Source organism: Chiloscyllium plagiosum, chromosome 4 (genome assembly GCF_004010195.1).
Source record: "Chiloscyllium plagiosum isolate BGI_BamShark_2017 chromosome 4, ASM401019v2, whole genome shotgun sequence".
NCBI lineage: Eukaryota > Metazoa > Chordata > Chondrichthyes > Orectolobiformes > Hemiscylliidae > Chiloscyllium > Chiloscyllium plagiosum.
In genome coordinates, this window is record NC_057713.1 from 67,042,688 (window position 1) to 67,062,575 (window position 19,888).

Here is a 19,888-nt window from a genome sequence, read left to right on the forward strand (position 1 = left end):
TTTACACATGAAAGAAGTGAAACTACCATGGTATTTGAACAGATGAAGGACTCAACAGACAATCCAGGTACTTTTCAATGTATAATTTCAGTTACTGTAAATTTTTGCTATAAATTCTGTGCCTTAGATTTGTGCCCTCCACAATCGCCTGATGAAGGAGCGACGCTCCGAAAGCTAGTGTGCTTCAATTAAACCTGTTGGACTATAACCTGTTGTTGTGTGATTTTTAAATCTTTATCTAGGCTTTCAAATTCCTGCACCACGTGCTGGCCAGCTGGCAGTTTTTGAGCATCTGAAATTATAAGAAACAAGGGCAGGTTTTGGGTTGAGGGAAGACCAAAAAATTATAAGGTGCATGCTTACAACTGCAAATTTAAATCACTAAATATTGAGGATGAGGGTGAATTTGAATTTTGGAAGATGAATTGTACGGTCAACCTTAATGGTTTCATTCTGACCACTGACCCTTGCTTCCAGTAATGGACACCCCAATGATAGCCTTGGAGGAGATGGTGCAGGCTATGAGGAAATGCAAATATGCTTGCTTTCTCCCTGTTAGAATGTCTGTTACTGTTATTGCCCATTATTGACCACCATATTTGCAAGAGAGAAAAAAATATATTAGTGAGCATGATGCCACATGTCTGGTGATGTGCCTGAAATAGTTGAATAGCTGGTAAATTGTGCAAGGTGAGAGATGAGTGTTCTGCTGTGTGAAGGTATGATGTTATAAATGAGGTATATGAATCATGGGTTATAAAGATTTTTGCTTTATGAATGGTAGATGAGATGGTGTAGAAAAGAATGAGATATTTGGGGCATGAGGTAGCATTTGAACATTTAATCACTGACCTTGCCAATTCATATGAAGTCTTTAATTTTTTTAAACTACATCCAGATCTCATGGAATAAAATGCATTTTCTGCAACAGTCACAGTTCCACTGTCCTTTCAGTAGGCACTGAACTCTGTCTGGATGACTATTCCCTCCTGCATCAAGGCCTCCAGTGCAGTATCTAAGGACCCTGGGGTATGCTATTTGTAGGTTCTGGCTGGTCTTCAAATATTGCTTAACCAGTTTTGACCTCTTCTGCAACCAGATTGTATTTAGTCTTTAGGACATACGGTCTGGATTTTAGTGGTGTTGCTCTTGCACAAATCTGCGTTCCCTGATGTTCTGTGGCAACTTATTTAATGTGGATTTCATGCTACAGTTAATATAATTAGCAAGCAGAAAACTTTTTATATGCTACTTATACCTGATTTTGGCAGCTGTCCAATTTGACCCCCACATTCTTTAAACAGAAATTTGTGAACAGGTTTGGTCTTGTGTTTGTAGATACCATCTTACTATAATTTTGTGTTGGTGTGTTTCAGATCCATTTAAAGAATGTGCCCTCTGGTAAAGAGTATCACTTTAATGTTAATAGTTGGATGGATCGCAATCAAGATGATGGAGAAATCAGTCGAGAAGTGCCTGTTATGGAAAATGGTAAAGAGGTCTTCCCAGGTAAGTCTGTTTGAGAAGAAGCAGTTTTCATTTACAAGAGATATTGTTTATCATGGAATATTTATTTATGACCAGGGTGCAGGTTCTCTTGGTTTATTGGGCCTAATAGCAAAGATGTTTTACTGAACCTGAATTAAAAGGATTTATTCCCCTTAATTTTAAAGTACATTTAACTTTAAGTGCCCTTAGATGTTATACCTGCACTTATGCCCTGTTGATAATGTATATATGTTCATTATATTCACAATATTGAACATCTTATTTTCTTAATTTGAAATTGACTTGAAAACCATCTCAAAGACAAGGCTGATTAAATGTCTCAGGCGAGAAATTCATCCATCTTCTTTTGTCACATCATCATTTAATCTCAATCATTTTTTACACTTTTATTCATTGGATTTGAGTGTCACTAACAAGGTCAGTATTTATGTCCCACTCCTAATTGTTGTTAAGATAACTGAATGGTTTACTAGAGCATTTAAGACAATCAGTTGAGGCAATGACATCACTATGAAATTGGAGTCACACATCAATCAGACTGGTAAGGCCAGCAGATTTCCTTTCCTTCGGGCATTAGTGAACCAGATGTAAGGTAATGAACAAGTTAAACATGAACCTGTGTTAAAAACAGGACAGCAAAGATATTCACCCAGCAGAACACTCCAGTTCTCTGTGGTACCCTGCTGTTTCCAGAGGGATTCTGCAGGATTACTGGACCAAGGAGAAAAAGTGAAAAAATGTAGTTACTGGTTGCTCTATTGTTGGAGATTCAGGTGAAAGATAATTGTTTTCCCTAGAATTGATTAGGCTGTAATTTCCTATCACTTAGATCCAGAATGGAATCACCAAATAGTTACAATACAGAAGGAGGCTCTTTGTATCTGGACTGACTTCCCTTAGGCTGAAAATGTGTTGCTGGAAAAGCGCAGCAGGTCAGGCAGCATCCAAGGAACAGGAGAATCGACGTTTCGGGCACAAGCCCCCGCACTGACTTCCCTTAGGGACAATTTACCCAGTGCCACATCCTCATCTTTAAGGAATGTATGCACAAATGCCTGAAGAGATATATTAAACAGGATTGTGGTGAAAAGGAAGTGATGAATGAAGAGGTGATGTGTCGATTCTTATGAATGTAATCATTCTGCAGCACTTTGCTGAATTAATGGTTAAGCAAATATTTGTAATCTGTTTAACCATGAAGGGTATTGAGAGCTTAATACTTTTTCAAATGTACAATTTAATTGCAAATTGAATGAAGGTAATAGAAACAGGAGTTAATTCTCACCTCCCTAAGCCATAGACCTTGGGAAAAGAAAATTGTAGGACCTGACTTAGTCAAAATCAGCTAATTCAGCATTGACCCTGATTTATATAGCCTACATGCAATACCTGACAAAGTTTATATTCATAAAACCACAATGGTCATTTCATCTCATAGTTTAAAAATAGACTGGAAATACAGTATAGGGAACCTTTGATAAATTCTTCTGGTTCTGAAGATCAAAATCAGATGTTTATAAATCCTATTTTAATGTATGCTTAGCTTCTTTTTTTATTTCCTTTGTGAAAATTTTTATCTGGCCTCATCTTAAGATAAACATAGACTTTGACCCAAAGTTCTCCTGGAAATCACAATAGTTATAACTTCATAATGTAAGTGACTTTCTGCATGAAACTGGCATCTTTTCAATTTGAACTATTTGTGGTCTCAAATTATAATGTATTTGGGATCTAACAACTAGAGAGAAGCAGCAAGCTGGAATTTTGGTCGGCAAATCCTCAGTCAGCATGACTTATGAACCCATTAATGCAGCAAGGTGGAAGGAGCAGCATTCTGAAAGCTAGTGCTTCCAAATAAACCTTTGGACTTATAACCTGGTGTTGTGTGATTTTTAACTTTGTACACTCCAGTCCAACACCGGCATCTCCAAATAATTATGTGGATAGTCTGTGTGCTCCTCAAAGAATCATAGGGCTAAATTCTTAATAGTTTGTCCTGAATTTAAACAATCTGAATGTAGGTAAATGATGTCCAGTTGAAGAATGTCAAGTAAGAAAGAAAGTGGCTTTTAAAGTCACATGATATTCATGCAATTCTCTAAGATCTGACTAAAATTATTTCATTATCTTCCTGGTAATGGTTTGATTTTGACATGGTGTTGGAAACTGGTATTAATGTCATTGACTGAAACCTATTAATGCAATACACCTACTTGCATAGCACTAGCCTAACAAGCCAGAATTAACACAAATAATATAAGGTTTTTCTTCTCATTTTAAGCCATATTCTTTCCTCAAATCCCCCTTTCTCTGTGTCCCTTCCCTCTAAGTCCCCAGTTTTCCCCTACTTTTGCTTTAGTATATTATTATGATATATTGTATCATATCATAATATCCAAGCTTGGACTGATAAGTGGCAGATAACTTTTGGATTTGTCCTGTAGGACTCCATCTAGTTCAACTTCCACCTGTCTCTCAGTATTGAAATTTCCAGAGTCAAAGTCATCACAAATATCCTCTGTGATTGTGACCATCTCCCTCTTATTCTCCGCCTCTTTAGTATTTGACACACAATCATATCGTGATTCAACAACTTGTCATAGAGTCATAGAGATGTATAGCATGGAAGCAGACCCTTCGGTTCAATCTAAGATTCTGGTTTTGCATGGCTCTACCCTGCATATCTGAAAACCTACATTTCCAGCAACGGCTTTTTCTCCCTTAACATTATCACCTCTGAAATTTTCCCATAGTATTATCTACAGTTACCTCTTCCTCTTCATCTATTTGTGGTGATCGTTAACATTGTCAGCAGGCTTGAGTTAGCCTCCATATTGTGTGCTCTTTTGTATTGTATTCTCATTCTAACTATTTACCATTCTCTTGACTCTGTTACTACTTTCATGCCATTTCATTGACATCAAGTTTCAAATGAGTCATAACCTCGTCTGGCTAACCACCAAACAGGGCTGAAGCAATTGCTTTTAGTATTTGCTATGAATTCCATTTTCATGCAACAGACAAAGCTATGAATTATGCTTGATCATTCAAATCCTCTGCTTGACCAAACCTGCTTCCTTCTAACTCTGCATTAGAATCTGCTTCTGTCTCATTATTGTGATAACTGTTCTACCAATGTTCCACATTCAATTGTTTCAATTAATCCTTGTTCCCATCCTCCAAAAATTCCAACTTGTGGCTGTCCCTATCCTGTCCTATAACAAATTTGTTTATTTGTTATCTTGTGGAATTGCTTATCTTTACCTTATCCTTAATGGATCCAATGAATATACCTAAGTAACTCCTTCTATGGCTTAGCACTTGCAACCTCTTTGAATTATGTATCCCCCCACTGCCATCCACCACCTCCAAAAGTCTGGTTTTCTATATACGTCCACGCCATTATTCACATCTTTAGGGATAGAAAGTTGTCTTTTAAGTCATCATCTCGACCATAATCCAGAATATTCTTCTAAAAACTTTGTTTCACTGTCGGCCTTTAACCCATGGATTGACATGACCTTCAATCACTCTTTTAATGTCCCAATAACTTTGCAACTATTCTCCTCAATATGTTTTAACTTCTTCCATATTGAAGGTGCTACTTTATTGTTATTTTGCTTAATGTGTAGCTTTAAATATGATAAACAAATTGTAAATAATTTATTACTGAACTAATGGTAGAGTTTCTGTTAATTCAATAACTCAGTCGTGGAAAGAAAATTGATGTGCGAGATATTAATTTAAGATTTTACTTTCAGTGACGAAGTATGAAGTCCTTGTTGTAACTGGAGATCTTTGGAATGGTGGTACAGAAGCTAATGTCTTTATTGTCATATATGGCAAACAAGGCGACACAGGCTCAAGGCAACTTATTAGATCAAATAATCCATTGAAGTTTCGCAAAGGCCAGGTTTGGAATTTGATGTTGTGACCTAAGTTTTCTTTCTATTAATCAATGTGTTTTATTACAATTTTAATTGGATTTTATTGAGCAAAGTAAATTACCACAATGCTTGTGATTTACCCTTCACTTTTCCAGTATGATGAAACAAGAGGAAGGGAGCAGATTTACAGTCAGAAGTGCTATAGCCAGACTATCAGATGTTTGAAATAGGATGATAACATAAGTGATAGTGAAAATTAATGGCTTGGAATTTCCTTGTATTTTTACCTTACATATAGAATATGTATGTAAAATGACTATATTTTGCACGCTCAGTGGTTAGCACTGCTGTCTCATAGTGCCGGGGACCTGGGTTTGATTACACCTTTTGGGTGACTGTATATGTGAAGTTTGCACATTCTCCCCGTGTCTGCTTGGATTTCCTCTGGGTGCTCTGGTTTCCTCCCACAGTCTAAGGATGTGCAGGTTAGGTGGATTGGCCGTGCGAAATTGCCCATAGTGTCCAGGGATATGCAAGTTAAGGTTTGCCCTGGGAAATGTGGGGTGGGAGGGGAAGTGCTATTGGGTCTTGGTGGAATGTTCTTCAGAGGGTCAGTGTGGACTTGATGGTAGAATGGCCTATTTCCATACAGTTTGGATTCTATGAATCAATGACTATTCTTAGTAAGAGAAATCTTCTAACCCGTGCTTTTGTGCAGTAGTTGAAAGTGAACACCAAGTGAATTGCCTGGCTTTTCTTGACTATTTTCATCAGCAGTGCTTTGAATTATCTCACAAATTTCCATAGTTCTTCCTCTCCATCTAGTGGTGCAACAACCATGCTTTAATTCCCCCAAAGTATTGACATCAATCTACATTTGGAGATAAAGGAAACCACATAGCTCCATGATGTAATTTTTATGTTGAAATTGGAGTACATGTGTATCCCCAAGTCTTTTACCTGAATCCCTGAAGTTTGCTTTCAGGATGTGGAGTAATTTAAAATAAGCCTTTGCTCACACTCAGACCGAGATGTCATTGACGTGCTAAATTTCCCCAAAAAGTTGTGATCCCTTCCAACATCAACCAACCCCAATCATCACCCCTCCACCTCCTTTTGATCTCCATGACTAAACACCAGCAATGGGCATTCTGCTGTACTTAATTAAAAGGGACAAGGGATATAGAACAGCCAAGATAAATCATGAGAATGATATTTCATGGAAAAGGCAGCATCCCACTTATTATTTTTCCCATTTGTATGTCAGAAAGGTTTCAGGCAATGTGGGATATGCCAGAACAAAAACTGCTGTGAACCATTAGACTGTTTTACCAATGAAGCCATAGGCCAGCTGAATTTCTTTAAAAAAAAACTATAACTGAAGTTATGATCAACTGTTTGCAGAAACAAAAACAGAAGTTGCTGGAAAAGCTCAGCAGTTCTGGCAGCATCTGTGATGCGAAATCAAAGTTAATGTTTTGGGTCTGGTGCTGACTGAGAGTTGATGTTGGAAGGGTTCTCAACTTTTAGGAGACCCTTCCCTCAAACCTCTGAGTTTGAAACATTAACTCTGATTTCCCTTCACAGATACTGCCAGACCTGCTGAGCATTTCTAGCAACTTTTGTTTATGTTTCTGATTTACAGCATTCGCAGTTATTTTGTTTTTTATCATCATTTTGCATACCGTTACAACTGAAAGTAACCATGGCCCTGATTTTTCAAGTTTGTCTTCAGCCTACAAGTCAGCTATGGATGAGAGAACATAGAAAAATACAGCGCAGTACAGGCCCTTTGGCCCTCGATGTTGCGCCGATCCAAGCTCACCTAACATACAATAGACCACTATCCTCCATATGCCTATCCAATGCCCGTTTATATGCCCATAAAGAGGGAGAATCCACCATTGCTACTGGCAGGGCATTCCATGAACTCACGACTTGCTGAGTAAAGAATCTACCCCTAACATCTTGCCTCCAGATCCTTCCTATAGTATGGCGACCAAAACTGCACACAATACTCCAGATGCGGCCGCACCAGAGTCTTATACAACTGCAACATGACCTCAGGACTCCGGAACTCAATTACATTTACACGATCTCTGTAATAGCTCGGAGTTATATTTGCCTGCATTTGTCAGTTGAAAATATCATTTTCCAAAGGGTAGTTTGCTATTAACAATGCCCTACATTTTGCATAAAACCTTTAAACCCTGTTGGTTTATTTGCTTCCCAAAGATGCAGAGGGCTGTCCATTTGACTTTAGCTAGAATCCTAGACTCCTATAGCATGGAAACTCAACTAATCCATGCTGACCAGGTTTCCTAATCTGAACTAGTCCCACTAGCCTACATTTGGCCCATATCCTTCTAAACCTTTCCTATCAATGTACCTGTCAATGCCTTTTTAATGTTGCACTTATATGTGCCTCGAGCAGCTTGTCCCATATACGTACCACTCTCTGTGTGAAAGAAGTTGTCCCTCAGATCTCTTTTTAAATCTTACCCCTTTCACCTTAAATATATGTCCTCTACTTCTGGATTCCCTTACCCTGAAAAGAACATGGCTATTCATCTTATCTATGAATCTCATAATTTTATAAACTTCTAACAGGTACCTTTTGAGCCTACTATCCTCCAGGAGAAAAGTCCCAGGCTCTCCTTTTAACCCAGACTTCCAGTCTTCGCAACAAACTTTTTTTTTTTTGCACCCTTTTCAATTTAATAACATCCTTCCTATAACAGAGCTACCAGAATTGTATGCAGTACTCCAAATGTGGCCTTATCAATGTCTTGTATAGCTATAACATGGCATCCAAACTCCTGTACTCAATGCTCCACCTGATGAAGGTAAGCATGCCAGACAGCTTCTTCACCACCTTGTCTACTTGTGACACCACTTTCAAGAAACTATGTACCTGTACTTCTTGGTCTGTTTGACAGCACTCCCCAGAGCCCTACAATTAACTGTGGAAGTCCTACCCTGGTTTGTCTCACCAAATTGCAACACCTCACATTTATCTAAGTTAAGCTCCATCTGCCATTCCTCATCCCATTGGCCCAGTTGATCACGATCCCGTTGTAGACTTATATAACCTTCACTCTCCACTATACTACCAATTTTGGTGTCACTTGCAAACTAACTAACAATACCTCCTGTTATTCTCATATGAATCATGTATATAAATGATGAAAGACAATGAACCCAGCACCAATCCTTGCAGCACAGCACTGTTCACAGGCCTCAAGTCTGAACAACAAATCACTATCACCAGTTTGTGTCCAATCATCAAGCCAATTTTGTATCCAATTGGTTACCCCTCCACGGAACCCATGTTACTTACTAACCAATCTACCATGAGGAACCTTGTCGAAGGCCTTGTCTTTATCTGACAATTTGGATATCATTGCCATAAATCAGAAAGAAAGGATTCCACTCCCAATGTCAAATTATTTGTGATGTAAAATAATGGATATTGAGCGTCAACATACAACAATTAGGAAGCTGCCGTGACATTTGCATCCTGTGAAATTCAACCATCATGCAGGGATTCAAGAAGCTGAATTGAGGAATAGTTTCTGACTAGGACAAAAGTTAGTGTAGTTTCTCAAAAAGATTAATTCAAGTGCCAGGCAAGCCTGCAAATGCCTGGCAAAGGATAGACCGGATCAAAAAGTTGAAGTTCTAAATTGGAGGAAGGCTAATTTTGACGGTATTAGACAAGAACTTTCAAAAGCTGATTGGGGCAGATGTTTGCAGATAAAGGGATGGCTGGAAAATGGGAAGCCTTCAAAAATGAGATGAGAGTCCAGAGACAGTATATTCCTGTTAGGGTGAAAGGAAAGGCTAGTAGGTGTAGGGAAAGCTGGATGACTAGAGAAATTGAGGTTTTGGTTAAGGAGAGATCAAATGAATCTTTAGAGTATAAAGACAGTCGGAATATACTTAAGAGGGAAATCAGGAGGGCAAAAAGGGAACATGAGATAGCTTTGGTAAACCAGGTTAAGGAGAATCCAAAGTGATTTTATAAATTATACATTAGCAAGGTTAGATTTCGGCTTATGCCAGAAACGTCGATTCTCCTGTTCCCTGGATGCTGCCTGACCTGCGCTGTTCCAGCAACATATTTTCAGCTTAGATTTCATGGAATACAGGGAGAAATAGCCATTTAGATACAGAACTGGCTCGAAGGTAGAAGACAGAGCATGGTGGTGGAAGGTTGCTTTTCAGACTGGAGGCCTGTGATCAATAGAATGCCACAAGGAGCCGTGCTGGGACCACTACGTTTTGTCATTTATATAAATGCGATGGATGTGAACATGGGAGGTATAGTTGGTAAGTTTGTAGCTGACATCAAAGTTGGAGATGTAGTTGACAGTGAAGAAGGTTACCTCAGAGTACAATGAGATCTTGATCAGATGGGCAAATGGGCTGAGAGTGGCAGATAGAGTTTAAATCAGATAAATGTGAGATGCTGCATTTTGGACAAACAAATCAAAGCAGGATTTGTGCACTTACTGGTAAGGTACTAGGGAGTGTTGCTGAACAAAGAGACTTTGGAGTGCAGGTCATATTTCCTTGAAAGTAGAGTCACAGGTAAATAAGGTAGTGAAGAAGGTGTTTGGTATGCTTTCCTTTATTGATTAGAGCATTGAGTATAGGAGTTGGGAGGTCATGCTGCGGCTGTACAGAACATTGTTAGGCCACTTTTGCAATATTGCATGCAATTCTGGTTTCCTTCTTGTTGGAAGGATGTTATGAAACTTGAAAGGGTTTAGAAAAGATTTACAAGGATGTTGCCAGAGTTGGAGGATTTGAGCTATAGGGAGAGGCTGAACAGGCTGGAGCTGTTTTTTCTGGAGCGTCGGAGGCTGAGGGGTGACCTTATAGAGGTTTATAAAATTATGAGGAACATGGATAGGGTAGATAGACAAGTTCTTTTCCCTGGGGTGGGGGAGTCCAGAACTAAAGGGTAAACATTTAAGGTGAGAGGGGAACGACAAAAAGGGACCTAAGGGGCAGCTTTTCATGCAGTGTAGTGCGTGTATGGAATGAGCTGCCTGAGAAAGTGGTGGAGGCTGTTACAATTACAGCATTTAAAAGGCATCTGGATCGGTATTTGAATAGGAAGTGTTTCGGGGGATATGGGCCAAATACTGGCAAATGGGACTAGATTAGGTTAGGATATGTGGTCGGCATGGACAGGTTGGACCGAAGAGTCTGTTTCCGTGCTATACGTCTCTGTGACTCTATAACTATGACTAATTAATTGGTCCAATATAGTAACATCCTATAAAGACACTGTTGGTGAAAGGCAAATTGAAAATGTAGATTATTTCACATGCAACTCCCAGCAGGCAGGGAACCCACAGTTTTTTTGCTGTAACCAAGAAAGGGACCAAAACAACTTCCACCTGTTCAAAATCCCAACAGTAGCTGGTGAAAGTTAACTAAAAATCCTGAATCTGTGGGACTTTGACCACACCCATTCATATTGTTCTATTGTTGCTTGTAATGTTCCAATATTTAAAAACAAAACCAAGGGCTCAAGCTATTTACTCTACTGCTTTGGTAGGCTGCACTCTACCTCTACTTTAAAACCTCTCTTCAAACAAATGCAGGACAAAATAACCACTTAATGACACAACATTGTCACACTCCCTTATGTGGCACTCATTGGCCCAACCACTTCCATGATTGGGCACCACCTTTGATCTGGTCTACTGTGCTTCAGTTCGGGTCAGATTGGGCTGGGGCCACTACATTCAGGTCATGGGCTGCAATCTCTATGCTTAGGGTAGGGATGGGGCCCAGATACTGTTAACCACTTGTAGTACCACAAATACTCTGCTCCAGCAAAGACCTGGTCTCAAGGTTGCTGAATCATTGAAGTAAAAGCTGTGTTGAAGATTGTACAACAAAGATTCACTAAGTTGGTTCTTAAGATGTGAGGGCTGTTTTATAACAACAGGCTGAGTAAACTGCAAATCTGTGTTCTTTCTGAAGGTTAGAACAATGAGGAGCGGTCTCATTGAAAAATATAAGATTATGATAGGGTTTGAGGGTAGGCACAATGGTTATTTTCCTGACTGTGGAATCTAGAAAATGGGGACATAATCTCACAATAGTGGGCTGATCATTCAAGAATGAGATGGGGAGAAACTTCTTCAGTCAAAGAGTAGTAATTTTTTGTAAAACTTTAGCCATAGATTTGTGGATGCACCATCATTGAACTATTCAAAGGCTGAGATAACGTAAATCTACCTCAAGGAATCTGGAATTGGACAGGAAAGTGGAGTTGAGGCAACAGATCAGCCATGATTATTTTGAAAGACAGAACAGGTTCAAAGAGTAAAATGGTGTGATCCTTATCTTGATTCTTATAATGGAAATTCCTGTCAAGAGGATTACTACACCGGGAAATTGTGAACCACAGTCCCTAGAGTCCATAATAATGCACACGTAGATATGTTATTAATTGAAACTGTCAGTATTGTTAGATAGCATCTAACAGTGCTGAGATTTTCAGCATCTAAAAAGAAAGAAGAATATGTCAGGTACAGACAACAGAGATTGAGTGAATACTTAGGAGAGTATAAAGACAGTAAGAGTATACTTAAGAGGAAAATCAGGCAGGCAAAAAGGGAACATGAATGAGTTTTGGCAAATAGGGTTAAGGAGAATCCAAAAGGAATTTACAAATATATTAAAGACAAAAGAGTAACTAGAGAGAGAATAGGGCACTAAAGATCAGCATGGATGCCTATGTGTGGTACTACAGGAGATGGGGAGATACTAAACAAGTATTATGCATCAATGTTTGCTGTGGAGAAGGACAAGGAAGATATAGAATGTAGGGAAATACAGTGGAGTGCCACAATGCTTGATGCTGGGTCCACTACTTTTTGTCATTTATTTAAATGATTTGGATGTTAATATGGGTGATATAGTTAATAAATTTGCAGGTGATACAAAAATTGGAGGTATAATGGACAGCCAAGAAGGTTACCTCAGAGTACAATGGGATCTTGATCAGATGGGCTGAGGAGTGGTAGATTGAATTTAATTTAGATAAATGTGAGGTGCTCCATTTTGGAAAAGCAAATCAGAGCAGGACTTATACACTTAATGGAAAATTCCTAGTTGCTGAACAAAATGACCTTGGAGTGTAGCTTCATAGTTCCTTGAAGGTGGAGTTGCAGGTAGAAAGGATAATGAAGAAGGTGTTTAGTATGCTTTCCTTTATTGGTCAGTGCATTGAGTATAGGAGTTGGTTGGTCGTGTTGCAGCTATACAGGACATTGGTTAGGTTTTGGAATATTGTGTGCAATTCTGGTCTCCCTCTGGTAGGAAGGATATTGTCAGACTTGAAAGGGTTCAGAAAAGATTTACAAGGATGTTGCCAGGGTTGGAGACTTTGAGCTATAGGGAGAGACTGAATAGGCTGGAGCTGTTTTCCCTGGAGTGTTGGAGGCCGAGGGGTGACCTTTATAGAAATTTATAAAATGGATGGGCAGGGATAGAGTAAATAGACAAGGTATTTTCCCTGGGGTGGGGGAAGCCAAGAACTACAGGGCATAGGTTTAGGGTGAGAGGAGAAATATTTAAAAGGGACCTAAGGGGCTTTTTTTAATGTAGAGGGTGGTGCATGCATGGAATGACCTGCCAGAGGCTGGTACAATTACAACATTTAAAAGGCATCTGGATGGATTTGTGAATAGGAAGGGTTTAGAGGGATATGGGCCAAATGCTAGCAAATGGGACTTGATTCTAGTTGGCATGGACGAGTTGGACTGAATGGTCTGTTTCCATGCTGTACATCTCTATGACTCTAATTGCTTCCTACTACAAAACACAGCTTTTCCATTAACAACTACACTTGCAAATAAAGATGATTTGAAATCAATACCCACCAAACAGATGGCACGACATCAGTTTAGTAGCTTTGATATAATTGTGTTAACTGTCATAATCTGGTTGGGTAAGAAATATACTGATGGAAATGCACTTGTCTATATAAACAAAACCTCTATACTTAATAAACCAGAGAATAAATACAGTCTCAATGCTGTAACAGAGAAATGTCTAAATGCAAATAAAGTCTCAATGAATAAAATATGTGCATATTTAACTTCTGTATGTTACTGCAAAATAAAAGCATCCTCCATATATTGCAGAGATTATTATCTTGAAGCTTGATATTATGCAAACGTGAACCGGCCACAGTCAGTGACCTAGATTTGAGTAAGTGTAAGCCAACCATAACCCAATTGTTAGAATGCCCAAAATGACCCTGAATAACTGTGAAAAAGCTAAGTTCATGTTTAACTTAACATGATCAGTATTACATAAATCAAAGCAGTCAACCTTTGTTTCCCAATATACTCTTCTCGGTGCTCTTCCATCACCTAAGTTAAAGCTTCATTAACAATGCCATGAGGGCCAAGAATTGGCAATTTTTGAGATGTCGATTCTATACTGAATAGCCATGGAATTGCAGTGGGTCTCAACTCATGACAGTTGGTCCTGACATGTGGAGACCAGAGCCGATGGTGTAATTTGAATTCAATAAAAATCTGGAACTTAAAGTCAAATAATGACAATCAAATCATTGCTGATCATCTGGTTCACTCATGTACTGAACAGGAATTTGCTGCTCTCACCTGGTCTGGCCTATGTGGGCTTCTAGATCAGGAGACTCGGCTTTCCTCACAAATGGCTAAGCAAGCCACTCAATTGAAATAACGGCTAGAAAGTCTCAGAAAGGGAATGAAACCCAATGAACTAACTGGCATCAATCTAGGAACTGAAAATAATAATGACAAACTTGCATAGTCCACTTTACATCTGGGGTTAGTGCCAACATTGGGAGAGCTTACATACAATGAGCTTACATACAATGTTCCAGATACTGCCAACACCAGCCCTATCGATGGGATTAGGACATGTCCAGCAGAGGTTGGTATACTTTGGAAGGGAGTTGCCCTGACATTCCCAAACATTGATTTTAGACCCTATGAAGTTTCATGATATCAGATGAAACATTAGCAAGGAAAACTCCTGTTCATTGCCATATTCCCCCTCAGCTGATGGATTAGTACTCGTCCATGTTGAACTTGGAGGAATTGCTGAGGTGGCAAAGGTGCTGAACGTACTCTGGGTGGGAGAATCTCAATCTCCAGCACTATAGCATGAGTTACTCAAGTCTAAAGGATGTTACTGCTGGATTAGGTGGTAAGGGAACTAATGAGAGATAAACCTCATCCTCACCAAAACAATTAAGGGGAAGCTCTGCATATCAGTGCAAAAGATAAGGCTGAAGCATTCAGATTCCAGAAAATCACATAATCGTAGATGCCATTTTTCATCCAATTTGAGAACAACACATGCTGGAAATCACAGCGGGTCAGACCTGCATCCATGGAGAGAGAGCAAGCTAACATTTCGAGTCAAGATGACTCTTCATCAGAGCTGAAGCAGTGTGGAGGGGACAGCATTTATGCTGTAGTTTTTGGGGAGGGTGGGGGTGTGGCAATTGCAGGGGATAGTGGGTGCAGGGTGCCAGTGAAGAAAAGATGTTGTTACTTCAGATTAAACAATCAGAATGTGAGAATGGCAGAGCAATGGTGTGTCTCCTGCCAGACTGAAAGGAGATTAAGTGGTATGGGGGGAGGGGACAACATGATAACATACTAAAAAAAGGGAAGATATGTTCACAGTTTGAAGATGTTGAACTCCATATTAAGTCCAGAAGGCTATAAAGTGTCTAGTCTGAAGATGAGATTTTCGTCCAGCTTGCACTGTGATTCACTGCCTGCTGATAACAGATATCTGGACATGTGTGCAGGACACTGTGTTAAAATGACCGGCTACAGGTAGATCAGGGTCCTGCTTATGCACAGACTGGAGGTGTTCTGTAAGGCAGTCACCCTATCTGCATTTGGTTTCTCCAGTGTAGTGTATTGGATGCAGTGAATACAATACATAAGACTGGAGAAGGTACAGATGAAATGCTGCCTAACTTGGAAAGTAGACAAGCAGGAGGCTGGAAGAGCACAGCAAGCTGGGCAGCATCAGGAGGTGGAAAAGTCAACTTTTCAGGTATAACCCTTTTTCAGGAATGGAGGTGGGGGTAGGGGGAGCTGCAGATAAACAGAAGGGGGGAAGTGTTATGGTTGGGGAGAGAGGCGGAGTGGTGAGGTAGTGATAGGTGAATACAGGCGGTAGGTACAACTTGGTAGGTCGATAGGTGGAATGAATCTGGTTGGTAGTTGGAAGGAGGGTCAGTCAGAGGGATGGAAGGGAGAAGGAGGGAACATGACACAGGAGATGACCATTTGGCCCATTGCACTTAGGCTGGCTCTCCAATTGCATAAAATGGTGAAAGCCATCTCCTGTCTTCTCCCCCAACCTCATGTTGCTCCTTTTTTATTAACCGTTTCTCTTTGGATGTCATCATTGAACCTTTGTCCAAAACAGTCGGTCAGTGGATGCCAACCCTAATCAGCTGCTGTGTTGAGGAAAAAGAGCTTTACTTTTACCAGTTCTGAGGAAGGGTCAATCAGCCCGAAGCATTAACTCTGATTTTTCTCTATTGATGCTGCCAGACCTGCTAAACGTTTCCAGCAATTTCTGTGTTTGTTTACTTTTACCTGTTAGTCGAAATCACTGTCCCCTTGCATTGGATCTTTTTTGTGAGTGGAAACATTTTTTCCTGATTTAATCTGCTCAAATACCAACTGGGAATTATCAACCAGCCTATTAGTGGGTGTAATCCTTCATCAGAGCAAAATGTTGATTTGGCCTAGATTCCACCTCTTCAGTGGCCTTTTATTGGCAGTGAAATTGCCAAGGACTGGAGCTTCTGAATTCTCTCTCTAAACTGCAGTGTCTCTCTAAGGTGCCCCTTAAACCTTCCCCTCTGACCTGGCTTTCGACCATCTGCCTTAATATCTCATGATCAGTCTTGCTGCCAAACCTAAATCCAGCTTTTGGTCCATGGATTTGTGCTTTGAGATATTTTGGTATGTCAAAGGTGTTATGCACATGTAACATGTCTTTGTGTTGGGAAGCTCTGGTTTTGTTCTAGTTATCCTGATTGACACAAACCAGATCCACCCTAGACACAGAATGGATTGATGAGCACCCAGGCAAGCTATTTTGTATTGGAGCGAACATAAATAAAACTTCTTCATGTTAAATGGCTTACTGACCTTCCAGCCATGGTTAGGATTGTGAAATTAATTTTCAATTGTTCCAACAGAGAATTGTCTCTGGCATAATGGGCTGAGTGGCCACCTCCTGCCCTGCAAACCTTTATCCTTGTAAATCTTTTATGAACTCTTTCAGGAAGGATGTTGTAAAACTTGAAAGGGTTCAGAAAAGATTTACAAGGATGTTGCCAGGCTTACAGGGTTTGAGCTACTGGTGGAATGTTCTGATGAAAACAGTCATCCTAAAGTATTGTCCTGCATTTCTTTACCAGAAGTCAGCCAACTTGTCGGATATTTTCTGTTTCTATTATTGGGGTGATAATATTGCAGATGCATTGGTGATTAGTGTTGCTCAGAACAACAACCTCTGAATATGATTAAATGCTTGCAGCTTATTCCTAGTTTGATCCTAATTTAATTTGAGGCTGCACAGGACATTGGTTAGGCCACTTTTGGAATATTGTGTGCAATTCTGGTTTCCCTGCTTATAGGAAAGATGTTGTGAAACTTGAAAGGGTTCAGAGAAATGTTGCAAGAATGTTGCCAGTGTTTGGAGGGTTTGAGCTATAGGGAGGGGCTGAATAGGCTGGGGCTATTTTCCCTGGAGCGTCAGAGGCTGAGGGGTGACCTTATAGAGGTTTATAGAGGGGAGTCCAGAGCTAGCGGGCATAGCTTTCGGGTGACAGGGGAACGTTTTTCACGTAGAGGGTGGTGCATTTATGGAATGAGCTGCCAGAGGAAATGGTAGAGACTACTGTACAGCATTTAAAAGGCATCTATATGAATAGGAAGGGGTTACAGGGATATGGTCCAAGTGCTGGCAAATGAGACTAGATTAATTCAGGATGTCTGGTCAGAATGGACGTGTTGGACTGAAGAATCTGTTTCCGTACTCTACATCTCTATACTCGTCCATAATCATGGTTTCCCACTGTGGTTGACAGGATCCTCAACCGCATCCAGCTTATCACCTGTGCTTCTGTCCTTGCTTCTTCCCATCACTCACAACTGCATGATCAGTTCCCTTGTCCTCACTTTTCATCTCACCAGCCTCCGCATAAAAAGGATCATTCTCCATCATTCCAGATAACTCCAGCAGAACACCACCGTCAAGCACGTCTTCCCCTCACTCTCCCTGTCTGCATTTCAGAGGATAGTTCCCTTCAGGACACAACTACCAACACCACCCCCATCTCTACTTTCCATGTAACCACAGAACGTGCAACACCTGCCCCTTCACCACCGCCCCTGCTCTCTTCATCCAAGGGGCTGAATAGTCTTTCCAAATGAAGAGTCTCAACTACCCTCCGAGGACCCTTTCTCACGTCTCCAACCTTCCTCATCCACCTGGACACCCCCTCCTGGCCTCTTACCACTCTAAACCCCTTGATTACTGACTGCTCACGCGATATCAGCTGCTTGATCTCTCCACCCCCCCACCAACTCCAACCTCACCTCCTTTGAACGTGCAGCGTTCCACTCTCTCGGCACCAAACCCCATTTCACTATCAAACGCACTGACAAAGGCGGTTGTGGTCTGGAGGACAGACCTCTTTGCCGCAGAGATCTCCAACACCATGTCCTACCTCCCCTTTGACCACGACCCTACCGTGGCCCATCAGGCAAAATCACTCATACTGTTCATGACCTCATTGTATCTAGTGATGTCCCCTCCACCGCCTCCAACCTCATAGCCCACCAGCCCCTCACTGCCCAGTTCTGCCTGCTCCCCAAGATCCACAGTCCCAATGACCCTGGTTGACACATCATCTCCATATGCTCCTGCCCCCCTGAACTCATTTCTTCCTATCTTGACTCCATCTTCTCCCCCTTGGTCCAGTTAGTTTCCACCTATGTGCGGGACACCAATCACGCCCTCCACCTCTTTGGAAACTTTGAGTTCCCCGGCCCACAGCATTTCATCTTCACCATGGACGTTTAGTCCTTATACACCTCCATTCCCCACAAGTACAGTCTGCAAGTCCTCAGTTTCTTCCTCTCCAACAGACCCATCTAGTTCCCCTCCACCAATACCCTCCTCTGCCTTGCTGATTTAGTCCTCACCTTCAATGACGTTTCCTTCACCTCTTCCCATTTCCTTCAAATTCAGGGAGTGGCCATGGGCATTCACATGGCTATGCCTGCTTCTTTGTCAGCCACGTCAAACAGTCCCTCATCAGTATATACACCGGTACTGTTCACCAATTCTTCCGTCGTTACATTGATGACTGCATCGGTGCTGTGCTGCATCCTGCACACAGGCTGAACTGGAGCAGTTCTTCGACTATGCCAAAAACTTCCACCCTGCCGTTAAATTCACTTGGTTTATCTGGACCCTTCCCTCCCCTTCCTTGACATTTCTGTTTCCATCTCCAGCAACAGTTTACAGATTGACATTTATTACAAACCCACCAACTCCCATAACAGCCTGGACTACACATCCCCTCACCCAATATCTTGCAAAAGCTCCATTCTGTTTTTGACATTCCTCTATCTCTGTCATATCTGCTCTGTCAAGGAGACGGTCCAATCCCAAGCATCTGAGATGTCCACCTATTTTAAACCATGTGCTTTTCCCCCCTTTATCATCCTGGCAGCCTTTCACCGCATTTCCTCCATTCCTGGCTCCATTGCTCTAAATCCTGATCTGTCCAAACATAATAATGACAGGGTCCTGCTTGTCCTCACTTTCCACCCCACTTGTCTCCGCATCCAATCTAACTCCAACGAGACTCCACCACCAAGAACACCTTCCCGTCTCCACCTCTTCCGCAAGGCCCATTCCCTTCTCCACTCCTTGGTTTGTGGCACCCTCCCCATCAATCCCCCCAGTACCTTCCCCTGCAACCGTAAAAGAGGCAAAACCTCCTGACACGCAACCTTCCTCACCTCCATCCAGGGCTCCAAAAGTCCTTCCAGGCGAGACAGAAGTTCACCTGCCCATCCTGCAACCTGGTTTACTGTATCCGATGCTCCCGATGTGGTCTTCTCTACATCAATGACACCAAACATAAACTTAGGGAATGTTTTACTAAGCATCTCAGCCGGCCCCGTAAGGGCAAGGCTAACCTCCCAGTTACTGCCCATTTCAATTCCCCTTCCCACGCCCTGTCCAACATGGCTATCGGTCTCTTCCATTACCACAGTGAATTAGATCATAAATTGGAGGAAAAATACCTCATCTTCTGCCTGCGCAGCCTGCAGCCTAGAAGACTCAACGTTGAGTTCTCCATCTTCAAATAACTTTCTCACCCATCGCTCGACTCCCTTTCCAGCTTGGCC

General features: G+C 41.2%; 1 protein-coding gene across 12 annotated transcripts in view; it reads left to right on the forward strand.

Annotated features, from left to right (window-relative positions):
- The window catches only part of LOC122549101 (lipoxygenase homology domain-containing protein 1-like), a 344,896-nt gene that overhangs the window by 123,106 nt on the left and 201,902 nt on the right, over positions 1–19,888 (forward strand). For all 12 annotated transcript variants that reach the window (XM_043688351.1, XM_043688353.1, XM_043688355.1 and 9 more), the window contains 2 exons: positions 1,377–1,509; positions 5,271–5,422. In XM_043688351.1, coding sequence (XP_043544286.1) covers positions 1,377–1,509; positions 5,271–5,422 — 285 coding nt within the window. The remainder of the gene's footprint in view (positions 1–1,376; positions 1,510–5,270; positions 5,423–19,888) is intronic.